General features: G+C 38.7%; 1 protein-coding gene across 2 annotated transcripts in view; it reads left to right on the top strand.

Moving 5' to 3' along the window:
* Window positions 1–19,968, top strand: part of CCDC148 (coiled-coil domain containing 148) — a 303,811-nt gene that overhangs the window by 187,311 nt on the left and 96,532 nt on the right. For both annotated transcript variants that reach the window (XM_066345458.1, XM_066345457.1), the window contains one exon: window positions 19,014–19,154. In XM_066345458.1, the coding sequence (XP_066201555.1) occupies window positions 19,014–19,154 (141 nt within the window). The remainder of the gene's footprint in view (window positions 1–19,013; window positions 19,155–19,968) is intronic.

The raw sequence follows: 19,968 nt of genomic DNA, 5'->3' as shown, positions 1-19,968 counted from the left end.
CCTACTCAACTTACGACCAAATCGTGTTACGACCAGTCTGTCAGAGCTAATTGTGGTTGTAAGTTGAGCACTAGCTATATAATAAAAAGAAGAGAAAAATTCTCCTTGTCATAAGAACTCTTAGGATAATAATATAATTTTATATAGTGAAATGAAATGAAAATAAGGAAAATAAGTTAAAGAGTAGGTGGGGTTGTATCTATTTTAGATACTATTCATGGATACAGGTCAGAGATGGGATAGACAAATCTTGGGTGAAATCCTTAGGCAGGGGCCCTGAATGCACTTGAAAGATAGATAAGCAGGAGTGAAGGCTTTACAGGCAAAGACCTGGGAGAGAGAAATATGAGTGTGTAGGAGTGGGGAGGAGAGAAAGGGGTCATATGAATAGGTTTAAGTCCAGAGATGTCTTAAAAGACTGAGTCCTCCTTCTGACGGAAGTGTTGTTCAAATAAATAGCCATAAAAGCCATTTGAAATGGTGGCCACTGCCAAGTTATGACTGACAGAATCTTGAGTAGGCTTGCAAAAATATTTAAATTTATAGACAAATGTGTACAGAATGGGTTGAATCAAAGAGACACTAAAGTCAGGAAAGTCAGCTGAAAAGCAATTGCAATAATCCAGGAATATGTTTAACATTTGTGTAGCACTTATGCTTTCTTATATCATTTAGTTATCCATTCAAAGATACTTCTGGAGCATTTGTTAGCTGTCCAGTGGTGTGTAAGGCATTGACAACACAATGGTGAGCAAATCAAATATAGTGCTTGTCCTCACAGGAATCATAGACTAGTGCGGAAACAGACACTGGCCATGAGATCATTAGAATGAATGTCTAATTTCAAACTATGATAATTACCTTGAAGGAAAAGTTAACAATGTTATGGGAGACAACTGGGGGACTTTACCTCATGTAGGGGCGGGTTGGGTAAGACTTCTCTGACAGATATTGCAGCTAAAATTTAGAACCGAGTAAGTATTAACTAGGAAAAGGTGTGGGGAGGTAAGGAGGAATGGAAGAGCATTCCAAGCAAAGAAAATGGCATGTACAGCGTACAGCTAGGTCCTTTTCAGAGACCTGTAAGATAGCCAGTGATCCTGGAGCACAGAGGTGAGTCTATGATTGGGATGGGGTCCTGATTTAAGGCTGCAAATATAGGCAGAGTCAACTGTGGAGGTCCATAGGTAGGAGTTTAGACTTCATCCCAGGAGCAGTGGAAGCCGTTGAAATGTAAGCAGTAAGATGATATGGGCAGAGAATGAAACAAAAATGGTTGTGGGATGCATCCTTGTAGCACTAAGATGCAGGCTATGAAGATGGAGAGAGGTGAGTGGATTCAAGAGATAGTCAGAGGCACAATTAACAGGACTTGGTAATGGGTTGTGTGTGTGTGGAGTGTCAGGATGGTTCCTGAGTTTCTGGCTTGTGCAAATTAACAGTGTTTGAACAGCAACCCTGTCTAGTTCTTGTCATTGTTATCCCACTTTACAGTGGTCTGAAGTTCTACGTGGTTAAACAATGTACCTCAAGGAGTGCCATTAATTAGTCTCAGAGATAGTACTCAAGTTCTGTTTTATGATTTCAAATCCTGAGTTCTTTCTTCTATACCATGTTTCTGGGTTGACTGCAGAAGGAATGCCTATGTTTAAAACCCTCTCAGTAGTGAGTTTTTTTCATGCTCGCTGACCTCCAGGAGTGAGTTTTTTTTTTCAAAAAATGAAATAGTTCCAGTTCCAGTTTTATTAACTTAAAATTATATTTGTTTGATAACCAATTTATGGAAACAAGAAGAACATACATTTGCCTTTTTTTAATGTCTTACACATTTTTAAAATAAAAATTTTTGTTATGATTTGTACTTTGGATGGTCAGGAGGCACGAAGATGTACATGAATGTTTGTACTACTCAAAGGGTTAATGATGGAAAGACAATAGCTTTGGTCTTTATATCATGGCTTCATAGAATCTTATCATTGGAAAGGATTATAGAGAACTTCCTGCTGTGTTTTTCAAGTTTCTTTGATTGTGACCTACAGTGAGAAATTTATTTTGTATCACAAACAAATATGTGCTCATGCACACACACACACATACACACAATTTTTTGAAAAAATTTCTTGAAACAACATAACTATATTGCCTGACCAGGCAGTGGCGCAGTGGATAGAGCATCGGACTGGGATGGGGAGGACCCAGGTTTGAGACCCCGAGGTAACCAGCTTGAGCGTGGGCTCATCTGGTTTGAGCAAAGCTCACTAGCTTGGACCCAAGGTCACTGGCTTGAGCGAGGGGTTACTCGGTCTGCTGTTGCCCCATGGTCAAGGCACATATGAGAAAGCAATCAATGAACAACTAAAGCGCCACAATGAAAAATTGATGATTGATGCTTCTCATCTCTCTCCCTTCCTGTCTGTCTGTCCCTATCTATCCCTCTCTCTGACTCTCTCTGTCTCTGCCACAAAAACAAACAAACAAAAAAACATTACTATAATGATAAGATGTACTCTGATATTTTCTCTCTCTTCTGTAAAAAATCTAGTTCTTGTTCACAAAATTGGTTTCATTATCTATTAATGAATTATGACCCTCTGTTTGAAAAACAGATCTAGTCCTATATATTTTCAAACACAATTTGAGGCCCAAAAGTGTGATTTCTCTAGATCTCATAGTCATCAAGCAAATGATTTCCTAACTGTTAGCCCTATTTTCTGACTCTATTATACGATTTAGTTTTCTCAGCTTTGTAAAGAAAATTGATAGGTTTGTAAATGTGTCCCTTAGGAAAAAAAATTCTGTTGATAGTTTTCTGCTTCTTGACATTTAATTTATTTTTTCCTCTACAAGTCTTCTTTTACACTAAGGTTAAAACTCTCTAGGACCCAATTAAATGAAACTTTGCAAGATTTTATTTGAAAAAAGGGCATGAAACAGTCTGGATAATAGTGCATAATCTTTAAGATTCTAAGAAAGACTAATAAAAAGCTACAGAAAATGGAAAGCAGTTATCAAAGAGAGGTGATAAAAATGCATTTATGAAGTCACCCAAGAAACCAGAGGACAGCTGTGAAACCAAGAGGAAAACCCAAATCCTTCTGCTAAGCAAAAATGCCAAGGAGAGAACAGAAAGCTTTAATAACGTATGCAACATCACAGGTACTGCATTTCAAGAGTGAAGTTTAAACATAAATGGAACACATAAGCTAAAAAAAAAAGCTTACTTAGGTAATATTGAAGAATGGTGGGACATTGGGAAAGAATTTAATGGACCTATCGGACTGTTAAAAATTTAATAAAATGAAAATTTAAAGTTTACTCAGCTGAACTGAATTTAGAAGCTTATAGGAATGTGCAGGGAAAAGGCAGAAAGGGATTTGCTTGCCACTTTTTTGCACATGTCCTCTAATACTGCTAGAAAAATGAACTAGTGGGAAATCCTGACATGGTTTTCTGGATATTTTCCCTGTTAGACAAGCAGAGGTGGAGCATAGGAAGCATAGAAACAGCTAGAACTGGGGGAAGCAAGGACCGAGAGTCCCACAATGACAGTCAGAAAATGGTGGCATTTGGTTCGGTGAGGGTACCTTTTCTTTCCAAAGACCAATACAGCAGGGAGAAGGGGAAAGAGTGTCACTCTAACTTATTAGCGTGGCCCCAGAGCCTTATTTGTTCATCCACCAATAAGTATTTCTTGAACCCTTACTAAGTGCCAGATGCCATGCCAAGCTCTGGAGAGAGACTATGAGTAAGATAAATTTGGTTCTTGCCCTGAAGAATTTTGTAGCCAAGTGGGAGGTACAAGCAAATCCCAATGGTTTGGTGCAGGCTGTAATAGAAGAGAGGGCCCAGGTGCAGGGGAAGGAATGAAGAGACACGTGTCCTGGTCATGGTGAATGAGGGAAGGCTTCCTGGAGCCAGTGACATGTAAGCTTAGACTTGAGTAGGATAAGTAGAAATTGGCCAGCTGAAGTGCGAAGATAGCTTGCTTGTTTCAAGGATTACATCACACCATATGTTTAATGCCTTTATATAAACCATAGGCCCGTGACACAATAAGCCCTCCTCATAAGTGGTGTTTTTTAAAATATTTTATTATTGTCAGTTATAGGCATTGGTCAGAAGGTACTTTTCTTGTATGAAACAGCACACATGACACAATGTTTGCATAAATGTGGCTGATAGAATTAAATATAAATACTTAATTGCCTATTATTATTGAACTGGCCTAGAAAATACTGATGTGCCTCATTACAATTCATTTTGCTTACAGAAGAAAACCTCAGAGCACGCTATACATGGTGATTTCTCCATATAAGGAAGATATAAAATAGAATCAGAAAAACAGAACTTAAAGAACTATAGATAAAGAGATCAACAGGAATATAGTCAATATAGTGATAAGCACAGTGAAGAATGATTACTAGACATAGTGTGGTGATCACATTTTAAGATATACAAACGTCAAATTACTATATTGTACACCTGAAACTAATATAATATTGTACACAAACTATACTTGAATTAAAACAAAATTGGGCCTGGCTGGGTGGCTTAGTGGATAAAGCGTCATACCTGCACGCTGAGGTCATGGGTTCAAACTCCAGTCAGGGCACATATATGAAGCAATCAATAAATACACAACTAAAGGGAACGAATAAGTGGAACAACGAGTTGGTTCTCTCTCTCTCTCTCTCTCTCTCTCTCTCCCTCCTTCCTTTCCTCTATCTCTTTCTCTCAACAGAAAATAAAAAACCCCTCTTTTTGAAGTTACCTGATTTAGTCATCTCAATGAATACATGAGAAAACTTTACAAAGTAATAATGTTGTTGGTTAGTGGCAGAAATAGGACAAAAATCAGGTGTACTGACTAATAGTTCAACACAGTAGTCCCCCTTATCCTCAGTTTTGCTTTCCACAGTTTCAGTTACCCACAACCAAGTGTGATCCAAAAATACTACGTGGAAAATTCCAGAAACAAACGATTTATAAGTTTTAAATTGTGCGCCATTCTTAACATGATGAAATCTCGTTCTGTCTTGCTGTGTCCTACCTGGGATGTGACTCATGCTTTGTCCAGCATATCTATGCTGTATGTACAGCACAGTAAGATAGTTTGAGAAAGACCACATTCACATAACTTCTATTCCAATATATTGTTATAATTGTTCTGTTATATTATTAGCTGTTGTTAATCTCTTACTGTGCCTAATCTATAAATTAAACATTATCACAGGTGTGTATGTGTAAGAAAAAACATAATATATATAGGGTTTGGTACTGTTGGCGGTTTCAGTCATCCACTGGGGGTCTTGGAATGTACCCCTCACAGTTAAGGGGGGACCACTGTACTCATTGTGCAACACTGCCTCTTAGAATTTTTTTCAAAGCTCTCAACTTTGATGTAAAATTGTGTTAATATTGTTACCTTGATGCAATTTTCATTATTACCTTTGAAGTTCTTATGGGTTTCATTTTTTGTCTTTCTAGTATTTTATTCACTCTGAAAATATGTGTGTTTCTAATTTTTACTTGAACCATTTTACTTTTACATTAAGATCAAGGAATATGGCCCTGGCCGGTTGGCTCAGCGGTAGAGCGTCAGCCTGGCGTGCGGGGGACCTGGGTTCGATTCCCGGCCAGGGCACATAGGAGAAGCGCCCATTTGCTTCTCCACCCCCCCACTCCTTCCTCTCTGTCTCTCTCTTCCCCTCCTGCAGCCAAGGCTCCATTGGAGCAAAGATGGCCCGGGCGCTGGCCAAGGCTCCATTGAAGCAAAGATTGCCCGGGCGCTGGGGATGGCTCCTTGGCCTCTGCCCCAGGCGCTAGAGTGGCTCTGGTCGTGGCAGAGCGATGCCCTGGAGGGGCAGAGCATCGCCCCCTGGTGGGCAGAGCATCGCCCCTGGTGGGCATGCCGGGTGGATCCCCGTCAGGCGCATGTGGGAGTCTGTCTGACTGTCTCTCCCCGTTTCCAGCTTCAGAAAAATACAAAAACAAAAAAAAAAGATCAAGGAATATATGTAATGCTACTAACCATTTTTATTTTAAACCCTTAATTTATTATTTGCAATACACAAGCATTTAAAAAACTTTCCTTGTTAGGTTAAGGTTTCATTCAAACACTGTACCTCTGGCAGGAATATTAAAATATTAACTAAAGGCCTGGGAAAATGTCTTGTAGTTAATAATCTAAATAATGCTTTCCTTATGACACACTCCTGACTGCCACTGTGGTAATGTTCTTTCGTGGTTATTATTGTTATACAGTAGTATTCACATGCCCATTTAAAGCTATATAATTAGCAAACGCTTTAAGATAAAACCACAAAATTGTTCTTCTAAGCTATTCTTCCTTTTCACTCACTGTTCGCTCAGAAGTCTTCTGTGCTTTAGCCTATTGTGCTAATATTGATTTTTCTCTCCCACCTGCCAGCTTCCTTATTCTTAGACATCTCAAAAATCCCATAATGGGTTGTTATTCTCTCCACATGGGAGTCATCCAAATCCTTTGGCTGCCTCTGTGGGCATCCATTGGTAAGGATTTTTCAACGGCACCCTTTTCTCACGAGATTCTTGGCCCTAGCCATTGTTGCATTCTGAAAAGCCCCGTTTACCTTGCTGCCTGGGCACCGATTGCTGCAGAGCCTGTTTCTCATCAGGATCTCACAACTCTAGCTACTTGGGATATAATGCTAACAACCTTTTCTCCTATACTCTTCATGTTTTTTGTAGGGTATGGTTATAATTACAAATGATATTGTGAGTTATTGATTTCAGTCAAACCTCTAAGGGTCCCTGCCCATTTTCTTGATTCCGATATTAAGTGGAAGCAATTTAGTTTCTAAAGGCTGATACTGACTTGCCTGAGAGGTTTTCCCCCCTAGCATTTCATATATTGCTTGACAGCTACAACCTACTGGCTTTTGGTTGCTGAACTTGCACTTGTTTCATTTAATGGTGTGTGTACTTAAAAAAAAACCATAATCTCATCTTTTGTAGAGAACAGGAAAAACATCATTTAGACTTGCAAATGACAAGGAAGGGTAAATTGGGTAAATTGTTGATAAACTAAGTTATCCCAGTTTTATTGGTTTGCTTATTTTCTTGCTATACTTAACTTTGGGAACAGAAATCTTTTCCAGTTATAAATATTTACTTATTATTTGCATTCTTTAAATTATAGGACATCACTTATACAAACATCATTTAATTTTAATTCCCATAGTTAGTCTTACATAAAAAAGTGAGAATAGTAATTGCAAAGCCCTAACTTTTTCTAATTGAAATTTATAGAAATAGCCTCCGTGCTCAGAAAAGCTGAATGTATGCTATTTTTTCTTTTTGTTCACTGCAGCTCCAGTCTTCCTACTGACTATCTGAGAACCTTGACATTACAGTATTTGATTATACAAATCTCTTTGGACATACCTGTATTTTATGGTTTTTTAGAATTAAATTTTTAGTGTGGAAACATTTAAATATATATAAAAGTCGGTCATGACTCAGCTTCAACAACTATCATCAATTCATTAGTCAAATTTGCTTTATCTGTACTTTCACCTACTCTCTCATGCCCATAGGATAACTTTTTTTTGCAATAAAGTATCTATTCACTCTTTTTTTTTTTTTTTTTTTGTATTTTTCTGAAGCTGGAAATGGGGAGAGACAGTCAGACAGACTCCCGCATGCGCCTGACGGGGATCCACCCGGCACGCCCACCAGGGGCGATGCTCTGCCCACCAGGGGGCGATGCTCTGCCCCTCCGGGGCATCGCTCTGCCGCGACCAGAGCCACTCTAGCGCCTGGGGCAGAGGCCAAGGAGCCATCCCCAGCGCCCGGGCCATCTTTGCTCCAATGGAGCCTTGGCTGCGGGAGGGGAAGAGAGAGACAGAGAGGAAGGGGGGGGGGTTGGAGAAGCAAATGGGCGCTTCTCCTATGTGCCCTGGCCGGGAATCGAACCCGGGACTTCTGCATGCCAGGCCGATGCTCTACCACTGAGCCAACTGGCCAGGGCCTCACTCTTCTTTTTTTTTTTTTTTTTTTTTTTTTACATTTTATTAACTTTAATGGGGTAACATTTATAAATCAGGGTACATATGTTCAGAGAAAACATCTTTAGGTTATTTTGACATTTGATTCTGCTGCATTCCCATTACACAAAGTCCAATTGTCTTCTGTCACCTTCTAACTGGTTTTCTTTGTGCCCCTCCCCACCCCCAACCCCCTTCTTCTCCTCCCCTCCACCCCGTAACCCCCACACTCTTGTCCATATCTATGAGTCTCATTTTTATGTCCCACCTATGTATGAAATCATATAGTTCTTAGTTTTTTCTGATTTACTTATTTTGCTCAGTATAATGTTATCAAGGTCCATCCATGTTGTTGTAAATGATCTGATGTCATCATTTCTTATGGCTGAGTAGTATTCCATAGTATATATGTATCAAAGCTTTTTAATCCACTCGTCCTCTGATGGACACTTGGGCTGTTTCCAGATCTTTGCTATTGTGAACAATGCTACCACAAACATGGGGGTGCATTTCTCCTTTTGGAGTAGGTCTATGGTGTTCTTGGGGTATATTCCTAAAAGTGGGATAGCTAGGTCAAAAGGCAGTTCGATTTTCAATTTTTTGAGGAATCTCCATACTGTTTTCCATAGAGGCTGCACCAGTCTGCATTCCCACCAGCAGTGCAGGAGGGTTCCCTTTTCTCCACATCCTCACCAGCACTTATTCTGTGTTGTTTTGTTGATGAGCGCCATTCTGACTGGTGTGAGGTGATATCTCATTGTGGTTTTAATTTGCATTTCTCTAATGATTAATGATGTTGAGCATTTTTTTCATATGCCTATTGGCCATCTGTATGTCCTCTTTGGAGAAGTGTCTATTCATTTCTTTTGCCCATTTTTTGATTGGATTGTTTGTCTTCCTGGTGTTGAGATTTACAAGTTCTTTATAAATTTTGGTTATTAACCCCTTATCAGACATATTGTCAAATATGTTCTCCCATAGTGTAGTTTGTCTTTTTATTCTGTTCTTATTGCCTTTAGCTGTGCAAAAGCTTTTTAGTTTGATATAGTCCCATTTGTTTATCCTGTCTTTTATTTTACTTGCTCGTGGAAATAAATCAGCAAATATATTGCTGCGAGAGATGTCAGAGAGCTTACTGCCTATGTTTTCTTCTAAGATGCTTATAGTTTTACGGTTTACATTTAAGTCTTTTATCCATTTTGAGTTTATTTTTGTGAATGGTGTAAGTTGGTGGTCTAGTTTCATTTTTTTGCAGGTAGCTGTCCAATTTTCCCAACTCCATTTGTTGAAGAGCTGTCTTTACTCCAATGTATGTTTTTACCTCCTTTGTCAAATATCAGTTGTCCATAAAGGTGTGGGTTTATTTCTAGGTTCTCAGTTCTGTTCCATTGATCTACAGTGTGTCCGTAAAGTCATGGTGCACTTTTGACTGGTCACAGGAAAGCAACAAAAGATGATAGAAATGTGAATTCTAAACCAAATAAAAGGAAAACTCTCCCAGATTTAAAACTATTCAGTGCAGTTCGATGTGGGCTCACACACAGATTTTTTTAAGGTTCCTTAGGTAGCTATCCCATATAGCCTCTACAGACTTGTCACTGATTGATGGCCTACCAGAACGGGGTTTCTCCACCAAACTGCCGGTTTCCTTCAACTGCTTATCCCACCGAGTAATGTTATTCCTATGTGGTGGTGCTTTGTTATAAACACGTCGATATTCACGTTGCACTTTGGTCACGGATTCGAATTTAACAAGCTGCAGAACACACTGAACTTTCCTCTGTACCATCCATATCTCGACTGGCATGACCGTGGGCTGCTCTGCTGTATACACGGTGTTATGTCATCATCTGCGCATGCGCACATGCTGCCACATCATCCTACAGACACTGGAGGGTTTTCCTTTTATTTGGTGCAGATTTCACATTTCTATCGTCTTTTGTTGCTTTCCTGTGACCGGTCAAAGTGCACCATGACTTCACAGACACATTGTATATGCCTGTTCTTATGCCAGTACCAGGCTGTTTTGAGTACAATATCCTTGTAGTATAACTTGATATGCGGAAGTGTGATACCTTCCACTTTATTCTTCCTTTTCAAGATTGCTGAGAGTATTCGTGTTCTCTTTTGGTTCCATATAAATTTTTGGAATATGTGTTCTATATCTTTGAAGTAAGTCATTGGTATTTTAATCGGTATTGCATTGAATTTATAAATTGCTTTGGGTAATATAGACATTTTAATGATGTTTATTCTTCCTAACCATGAGCACGGTATATGCTTCCACTTGTTTGTATCTTCCCTGATTTCTTTTATCAATGTTTTATAATTTTCTGAGTACAAGTATTTAATCTCCCTGGTTAAATTTATTCCTAGGTATTAATTTTTTTGGTTGCAATAGTGAAGGGGATTGCTTTCTTAATTTCTCTTTCTGACTGTTCATTGTTAGTATATAAAAATGCCTCTGATTTCTGAGTATTAATTTTATATCCTGCCACCTTGCTGAATTCATTTATCAGGTCCAGTAGTTTTTTGACTGTGACTTTAGGGTTTTCTATATACAATATCATATCATCTGCAAATAATGATAGTTTTTCTTCTTATTTTCCAATTTGGATGCCTTTTATTTCTTTTTCTTGTCTGATTGCTGTGGCTAGGACTTCCAGAACTATGGTGAATAAGAGTGGTGAAAGGGGGCACCCCTGCCTTGTTCCTGATCTTAAGGGTATTGCTTTTAATTTTTGCCCATTGAGTATGATGTTAGCTGTGGGTTTGTCATAGATGGCCTTTATCATGTTGAGATATGTTTCCTATATTCCCACTTTGCTGAGAGTTTTGATCATGAATGGGTGCTGGATTTTATCAAATGCTTTTTCTGCATCTATTGAAATTATCATGTGGTTTTTCTCCTTTCTTTTGTTTATGTGATGAATCACATTGATTGATTTGTGAATATTGTACCAGCCTTGCCTCCCAAGAATAAATTCCACTTGATCATGGTGTATGATTTTTTTCATATATTGCTGGATCCGGTTTGCTAATATTTTGTTGAGGATTTTAGCATCTAAATTCATCAGGGATATTGGCCTATAATTTTCTTTCTTTCTCTGTGTTGTCTTTGCCTAGTTTTGGAATCAGAATTATACTCGCCTCATAAAAGGAACTTGGAAGTCTTCCTTCCTCTTGAATTTTTTAAAATAGATTGAGAAGGATAGGAGTTAGTTCTTCTTTGAATATTTGGTAGAATTCACTTGTGAAGCCATGAGGCCCAGGACTTTTCTTTTTTGGGAGTTTTTTGACAACTGTTTCAATCTCATTTGTTGTAATCAGTCTGTTTAGGTTTTCTGATTCTTCCAGATTAATTTTTGGAAGATTATATGTTTCAAGGAATTTGTCCATTTCATCTAGGTTGTCTAGTTTTTTGGCGTACAGTTCTTCATAATATTTTCTTACAATATTTTGTATTTCTGTTGTGTCAGTTGTTATTTCTTCACTCTTGTTTCTAATTTTATTTATTTGAGTCCTCTCTCTTTTTTTCTTGGTGAGTCTGGTTAAAGGTTCATTGATCTTGTTTACCTTTTCAAAGAACCAGCTCCTGGTTTCATTGATCCTCTGTATTGTTTCTTTAGCCTCTATGTTATTTATTTCTGTTCTGATCTTTATTATTTCCTTCCTTCTACTAGCTCTGGGCTTTACTTGCTGTTCTTTTTCTAGTTCTTTTAGATGTAGGGTCAAGTTGTTTATTTGAGCTTTTTCTAGCTTCTTGAGGTATGCCTGTAATGCTATGAACTTCCCTCTCAGAACTGCTTTTGCTGTGTCCCATAAACTTTGAGTTGATGTATGCTTGTTATCGTTCATTTCTAGGAATTTTTAAATTTCTTCTTTGATCTCATTGTTAACCCATTTGTTATTTAATAACATTCTATTTAGTTTCTAAGTGTTTGAGTATTTTTCAGTTTTTCTGTTGTGGTTGATTTCTAGTTTCATGCCATTGTGATCAGAGAAAGTGCTAGAAAGTGCTCGATATGATTTCAGTCTTCTTAAATTTGTTGAGACCGCTTTTGTGCCCTAACATGTTCTCTATCCTAGAGAATGTACCATGAGCACTTGAAAAGAATGTGTATTCTGCTGTTTTAGGGTGAAAGGTTCTGAAGATATCTATTAAATCAAGTTGATCTAGTATGTCCTTTAAGTCTGCTGTTTCTTTGTTAATTTTCTTTCTTGAGGATCTATCTAGTGATGTTAGTGGGGTATTGAAATCTTCTACTATTATAGTATTGCTGTTGATCTTGCCCTTTAAATCCATAAAGTCTGCTTTATATATTTAGGAGCTCCTATATTAGGTGAGCAGATATTTATAATGGTTATATCTTCCTGTTGGATTGCTCCCTTTATCATTATGTAGTGACCTTCTTTATCTCTTACTATATTCTTTGTTTTAAAGTCCATTTTGTCTGATATAAGTATTGCTACCCCAGCTTTTTTTTCATTTCCATTAAATATTTTTTTTCCATCCTTTTATCTTCAGTCTATGTGCATCTTTTGATTTAAGGTGTGTCTCTTGTAGACAGCATATATATGGGTCCTGTTTTCTTATACACGCAGCTACCCTATGTCTTTAGATCGGATCATTTAATCCACATACATTTAAGGTTATTATTGATATGTAGTTGTTTATTGCCATTTTATTCTTTAAGACTATATTCCTCTTTTGCTATATTCTTTTTCTCCTTTGATCTCTTTACAACAGGCCCCTTAGCATTTCATGCAGCCTTGGTTTGGTTGTAGTGAATTCCTTGAGGAATTTTTTTTTGTCTGGAAAGCCTATTATTTCTCCTTCAATTTTAAATGATAGCCTTGCTGGATAAAGTAGTCTTGGTTGTAGGCTCTTGTTCTGCATTACTTTGAATATTTCTTGCCATTTCCTTCTGGTCTCAAGTGTTTCTTTTGAGAAGTTGAAAGGCATCCTTATGGGGGCTTCTTATAGGTGATAGCCTTTTTTTCTATAGCAGCTTTTTATATTTTCTCTTTATCACTTAGCTTTGGTATTTTAATTATGATGCGTCTTGGTGAAGATTTCTTTGAGTTTCTCTCTAATGGAGTTCTCTGTGCTTCTTGAACATGTGAGATGTTTTCCTGCCTTAATTGAGGGAAGTTTTCAGCTATGATATGCTTGAACAAAGTCTCTATCCCTCGTTCTTTCTCTTCTTCTTCAGGAACCCCTATGATGTAGATGTTTTTTCTTTTTATGTTGTCACAGAGCTCTCTTAGAGTTTCCTCAAACTTTTTGAGTCTCTTTTCTTTTTTCTGCTTTGCTTCCATGCCTTTATTTATCTTGTCCTTTAACTCGCTGATTCGATTCTCAGCTTCATCCATCCTGCTTTTAATTCTTTCCATTGTGTTCTTCATTTCTGATATTGTATTTGTCATTTCTGACTGATTTTTTATTATTTCAATGTCCTTTTTTATATTTGCTATCTCTTTATTTAGGTGTTCATAATGACCATCTATTGTTGTTCTAATATCTTTGAGTATCCTAACAATTGTTATTTTAAACTCTGCATCTGGTAATTTGGTTATATCTGACTCATTCAGGTCCTTTTCTGGGGATTTCTCTTGATTCATTTGTGTTGCATTTCTCTGCCTTCTCATTTTGTCTGTGTAAAAGAAGGTTTTGGTCACTGGAGTCCACTAGCTGTGGCCTCTGTGTTCCCTAAGTGTGGTCTGTCTGCAGGCCCACTACCCCCTCTGCTGTTTCTGCCTAGGGCATTCAGGTATGGGTGTTACCGGTGCCTGCCCACTGGGGCTGTTGCTGTGGTTTCCACCTCTCCTTCATGGGAGTGGCTGTGATCACGTGCTCAGATGTACAAGCCTCCATGGCCTTGGCCTTCACCTCGCCCCCGTGGGTGGCATTATGCTCGGCCCTGAGGGCAGGGGTGAGCACCTTTGCTTAGTTGCGGGTCTTTGCCTGATTCCGGGCTTTCACCCTGCCCCTCCAGGAGGAGCCTGCTCATGGGATGGCTACAAGCTTTGGCTCCACAGGCCAGGTGGGACTGCATGCCCACACTCAGTAGCGGGACTCCGCCTGTTCTGGTTTTTTGGCTTCACCCCTGCGGGAGGAGCCAGCTCCCAAGTCAGGCCACAGGCCTCAGTTCCTGTGCTCCTGCGCCCTTGCTCAAGGGCAGGTTTCCACCTCTTCCAGGGCTCCTGCCCTTCCCCCGCAAGCTGGATTGCAGGTGGTCCGCAGCTGGGCTTGAACACTTTTGTATGTCCCTTCCTCCCCAGCCCGGGCAAGACTGAGCTCACACCTGGGCATCAGTGGTGGCCAGATGGCTTCTGCCCTTGCCGACAGAACTGCGCTTCTGCATCCCACTGCCACCCGCCCTCTGGTGAGCCCTCAGCTGTGTGGGTGGTGGCGCTGCAGCTCAGGCCCTAACACTCACTACTGTAGTCCCGAAAGCTTCCTCCTTCTAAGCAACTCTGCTTTGAGTGCCATGGGAGAGCTTGTTTGGCTGCTATCCTGCTTCCCTTTGCTGGTATTGCTGTTTCCAGGGGAAATATTCACTTCAGATTTGGGGAGGGACTCGTCCCAGAGGTTAGAGTGGCTGTCTCTCAAAGTGTTTCTCCCTGTGTGTCCTAGATTACACTCTCTTCTTGCTACTTCAGTCCTCTCCTTTCTCCCTGTCCCCCAGAGCCCCGGGTGAGTGGTTGTGAGAGAGGTTTTCTGTGCGGTCCCTTTCAGAAGAATCCTGAGTCTGAGAATTCAGTCTCTTTCTCACAAACAGTATCCTGTGTTGTTTCCATCTAAATACTGTTCATACGCCTCTTCTAGGCTCTGGAGCTGCAGGCTGGGGCTTTGTTTCTTGGACTCAGGACCCTGCTCTCTCTGCTAAACTCACTTCCTGCCACACGAGTCTCTCCCGTCTGCCGTTTGCTCCGGGGAGCTGGGCAGCCCTCTCTGTGTTTCCGCTTTTTCTACCTGTCTCAGTGTGGCTTCTTCAGTGTTCCTTGGTTGAAGAGTCCTCTTAGTTTGGAGAAAGTTGGTTTTTCCAGATGATGGTTCTTAAAATTAGTTTGTAATCCACTTTGGTTCTGGGAGGTGGAAGTTGGTACGTCTGCCTGCTCCATCGCCATATTGTCTCTCCCCCATATAGGATAATTAATAATAAGCAAACCCCCAGACATATCATTTTATCTGTTAGTATTTTTGTATATATCTCTAAAATAAAGAGAAATCTTTTAAAAAGCATAGCCATACTATAATCGAACCTAAAAACTATAATAGTATTTCCTTAATAGCATCAATTAATCAATATATAAAATTTCAATTGTTCTTAATTTCTTTTTACATTTAGCTTATTTAAATCAGAATTCATATATTATCCATATACTGGTTTTGGTTGATATCTTTCTTAAATCTCTTTTAATCCATAGTTCTTATTTATTTTATTGGGGTTTTTTTTGTAATTTGTTAAAGTCCTTTAAAGTTTTTAAATTTTGATTTTGCTGATTGAGTACCCATACTATTTATTTGGTATGTTTTTTCTATTGGCTGAATTTCTTGTATCCTGATCAATAGGTTTAGAGATTTGATCATATTCCTTTTTATTTTTTTGGCAAGAACAGTTCAGGGATTGTTGTAGACTTCTATCAAGAGGCCGAAGTGTCTGCATATTTTTCTATGATATTGAATTATTCAGTGTGCTCAATTGTCAACAGTCTGGCCCATCCATTATGAAGTTTCCCATCAGCTGTTAGCATAAAGTTTTTAGTAGCCATTGATGATCATGAATGAGAATTCATTATTTGAGTAGGTGTTTCAAAATGATATATTCTAACAGTATCATTTCTTCTTCATGTATTAGATTTCATTTAAAAATATTGACTTTGTTAAATAAATAGGTAATTATTGAGCACCTATAATGTACTAGCACTCTGCTAGACTGTACAAGGAGACAAAATACATATATATCATGTACCCTTTCTATATAGAAGTCGGAACACTATGCTAGAAACAAGTAGAGAGCAATTACTGTGCAATTAAGAAAAGAGAGGGAAGCATGAGTTGGAAAATGTTTTATGGAAGACATGGAACATGTGCTGGGCCATGAAGTATTTATAAAATGGGGAAACTGAGGACATTGCAGGAGGGGGACTATTTGGACCATACTATGAGGCTAAGAGCAGTAAGGGAAGGTGCAAGAGAAAACCTACCTAGAGATTACAATAAGCTGGGTTGAAGTGAGACAATTGTTGGGAGTGAGAAAGCTGAATTATTCAGGCTGTGGTTGGGAAAATTGACATCATTTCATGAACTTTTTGGTATTATTCTAAATGCATTTGGCAGACAGTGAATTAGGGAATTACAGTGACGTGGACTATGGAAATTCAATAGTTTAGAAAGTGACTTGTTATAAATAAAAGCTCATCTGAGCTTAAGAATTATAAGATTAACTAAGTCAGATGTAAAATATGAAGAATTAGTCATGTTGATGGGTGTATGTAATAATAGAAATAATTACAAACTACAGACATACTTGTGGTTCCACAGAGCAAAACCAAGATGTTTGAAAGAAGAGGCAGGTGGACAGGACTGGTGTGAAACTACAGCAAAGTTATAAATGTTGAGTTTTAATTTTAGAACTGTTGTATTTTGGGTGCATATACCAATAGCAAAGGTTTTATGCATTTGTTAGGATGAGATTGCAGACAAAAAGACAGAACTAACATTGTACATTTTAGAGTCAAATACACAGAAGTAATAGGTTAACTCATAGGGGAGAATGTGCCCATCATATAATGAACAGATGGAGGCTGAGGTCAAAGAGAAAAAATAGCAGTAGAGCTGCGGGTGTAGGGCGGGCACAGGAAGCATGAAGAAGAGAACGGTGGTACCCTTTAGTGGAGAAGCAGGGGAGAATAGTGTATGGAAGGAAAGAGTTTTAGACATAATGAGATGGTTAACAGGGTTAAATGCGACCATGAGGTTCAGGAAAGAACTGAGGACTATGCTTTGGATGTTCACTAGCAATTTGATAGGACATTTGATTATGGAAAAGCATGTTACAGAAGGGATGTGGGTTACAGGAAAGAATGGTTTGGAATCAAGAGGTCAGAACAGAAGGCATAGGTGATCTTATTCTAAGCATGGAGTTCCAGATGAAAGGTAAATATGGCCAGGATTGCAGCCAATAGGAAAACCTAAGTGTGTTTAAAAAACCAGTAGTCTGTATTTTCTTGGTTATTTTGACATATAAAGCAAATATATTTTTAGAAAACAAACTTTGAGTAGTTAAAGTGCAAAAAGAGGTTAACTATTTAGTCACTTTAATTCATTTTAGGATATTTTATTTATTCCATTTTTATTTTATGTGTTACCATAATGAATCACTGTTATATCAACTATGTAATTAATATAAAGTATTAAATTGGGAATGCTAGTTGCTTTCTTTACTGAAGAGAATTCTGCCCATCTCTCCATCTCCCTCCTCTCTGCTTCCTTAGCTACATGTGTACATACAACATGTCAAAGTATGTTTTTATTTTGTTAGTTTCATTAGTTTCTGGCTTCCAAAGATAATACATGTTTATTGTAAAAATGTCACTCAGCACAGAAAGGTTTAGAGAATAAATTTTTTTAATTCCATGAAATGATGCTATTCAGAGATAGCCAATATATTATATTGATAATCATCCTTCCAAATCTCTTTCTATGTGTAGATACATAGATGATATTTATTTCAATGAGATCATACTGTAATTGTGTTTTTGCATCTAACATTGTGTTGTGGACATTTTCTATGGCAGTGAATATAGATAAAAAGCATCCGTTTTCAGTGATAGTCATTGTATGAAGGAACCATAATTAAACTGTCTCCTATTGCCTGATGCTTAGACTCTTCAATTTTTGTGTTTAAGCAATGCTGCAGTAAACATTCCTGGGTGTACATTTTTGTGCACTTGTCTGATTACCTTCTTTGAGTAAGTTTCTAAAAGTGGGGTGTGGACCAAAGGCTACACATATTTTATATTGTGATACATAGTTACGTACGGCCCAATAAGTGCTGTGCCAGTTATACTTTGACCAATAACACCTATCAGTACCCAAAAGTTCTTTTTAATATCTTGAAAAAAATTTTCATCTTCAGTACTTCTTAAAACTTTTTAGGATCCAGGGACCATTTGAATTTTTTTTTTTTTTTGTATTTTTCTGAAGCTGGAAACGGGGAGAGACGTCAGACAGACTCCCGCATGCGCCCGACCGGGATCCACCCGGCACGCCCACCAGGGGCGACGCTCTGCCCACCAGGGGGCGATGCTCTGCCCCCCCCCCCCCCCCCCCCGCCGGGCGTCGCTCTGCCACGACCAGAGCCTCTCTAGCACCTGGGGCAGAGGCCAAGGAGCCATCCCCAGTGCCCGGGCCATCTTTGCTCCAATGGAGCCTTGGCTGCGGGAGGGGAAGAGAGAGACAGAGAGGAAGGAGGGGGCAGGGGTGGAGAAGCAAATGGGCGCTTCTCCTATGTGCCCTGGCTGGGAATAGAACCCGGGTCCCCCGCACGCCAGGCCGACGCTGTACCGCTGAGCCAACCAGCCAGTGCCTGAATATTTTTAAAAAGTGTTGAAGAGAAACTGGAACTGTTGTTTCAGAAAAACATACCTGTGCAAGAACAGAAATTTTCGTATACTACTTATGAGAATTCACTGATCTTTTGATGTCAATTTACAGACTCTTCAGAATTTCAGTCCGTGAATCCAGCTGAAGAATCTCTGAATGAGGTGACTTTAAAGTTGCTTTCTGCTTTAAGACTAAAGCACACACACGTCTTACACATACATCACACATATATCACACTCGTGTGTGCACAGAATTTTAATGTGTGTTTGGAAAAACTTTGACATCTGCTTCTTATAGAACCTAGTCTCATTGTGATTCGTAAAATCACTTGAGTGTGTATAGTTACTGAAATGAATTTCTATTTATTTCAGATTCTTCGATGGCAAGCCCATCTGGAAGAAGTAGTGAGATTGGAAATGGAAATTTCTGCCAGAAGAAGAGAAAAGGAAAAGGAGGAAGAGAAACTATGGAAGAAGAAGGAATTGTTACAAAGGGAAGAGAAGAAAAAAAAAGTATGAAATTCGCTGTTGCTGTGAGTGTGTGAACGAATGTTTAATTGCCTGATTGAGTTGTGGTTAATCTTGGTGTTTGGCATGGGATTTTATTAGGCAGTTCTCAGGAAGATATATGGACATAGATGAGAACCCACTCCCTTAACCTACACAAGCACAGGTACTTGTGATTAGAAGAGATGTTGTGGGTAAAGACAGGTTTTAGAACTGTTAAGTCTTGTACTAAATAAGGACGTGACAAAGACCGAGGGTACTGGGATAGCATTTTGGTTTATTGCAATGCAGTAAATAACTGTCAAAAAATATCTGTGTGAGAAAAGCATTCTGAAAGATTGGAGAAAGAGCTTTATCAGTCTGTAAATGAGCTGTGGACATTTGGCCTGACACCAAAAACAATAACAAACTAAACAAACGGTAATGGAAAGAATAATTAAGCTCTAAGCCGTATACATGGGCAACATCTTTCAATTATATAGAACCAAGGCATCTGTTTTATTTTATTTATGTTCTTTTTAAAAATACTTCTTTACAGTTGGTATTTTTTTAAGTACAGAGAATGATATAATAAATGCATCACTACTTATCATGTAGCATCGAAACTTAATATTTTCATTTTGTTTCAGACTTATTTTATTCTACAGATTAATTGAAGTCCTCTTTTGAGGATGTACTCAGTACCATTTCCCTTCTTACCTCCTCAAAGGGAATCTCAATCACGAGTGCTATTTCTATCCTTTCAAACCATCTATCGCTTTTAATGTAGTTTATTATGTACTTTGTGACGTTTACATTTTTCATGAATACTATCATGCTG

The sequence above is a fragment of the Saccopteryx leptura genome, chromosome 7 (genome assembly GCF_036850995.1).
Source record: "Saccopteryx leptura isolate mSacLep1 chromosome 7, mSacLep1_pri_phased_curated, whole genome shotgun sequence".
Taxonomy (NCBI): domain Eukaryota; kingdom Metazoa; phylum Chordata; class Mammalia; order Chiroptera; family Emballonuridae; genus Saccopteryx; species Saccopteryx leptura.
This window is presented reverse-complemented; position numbering and strand designations above follow the sequence as displayed.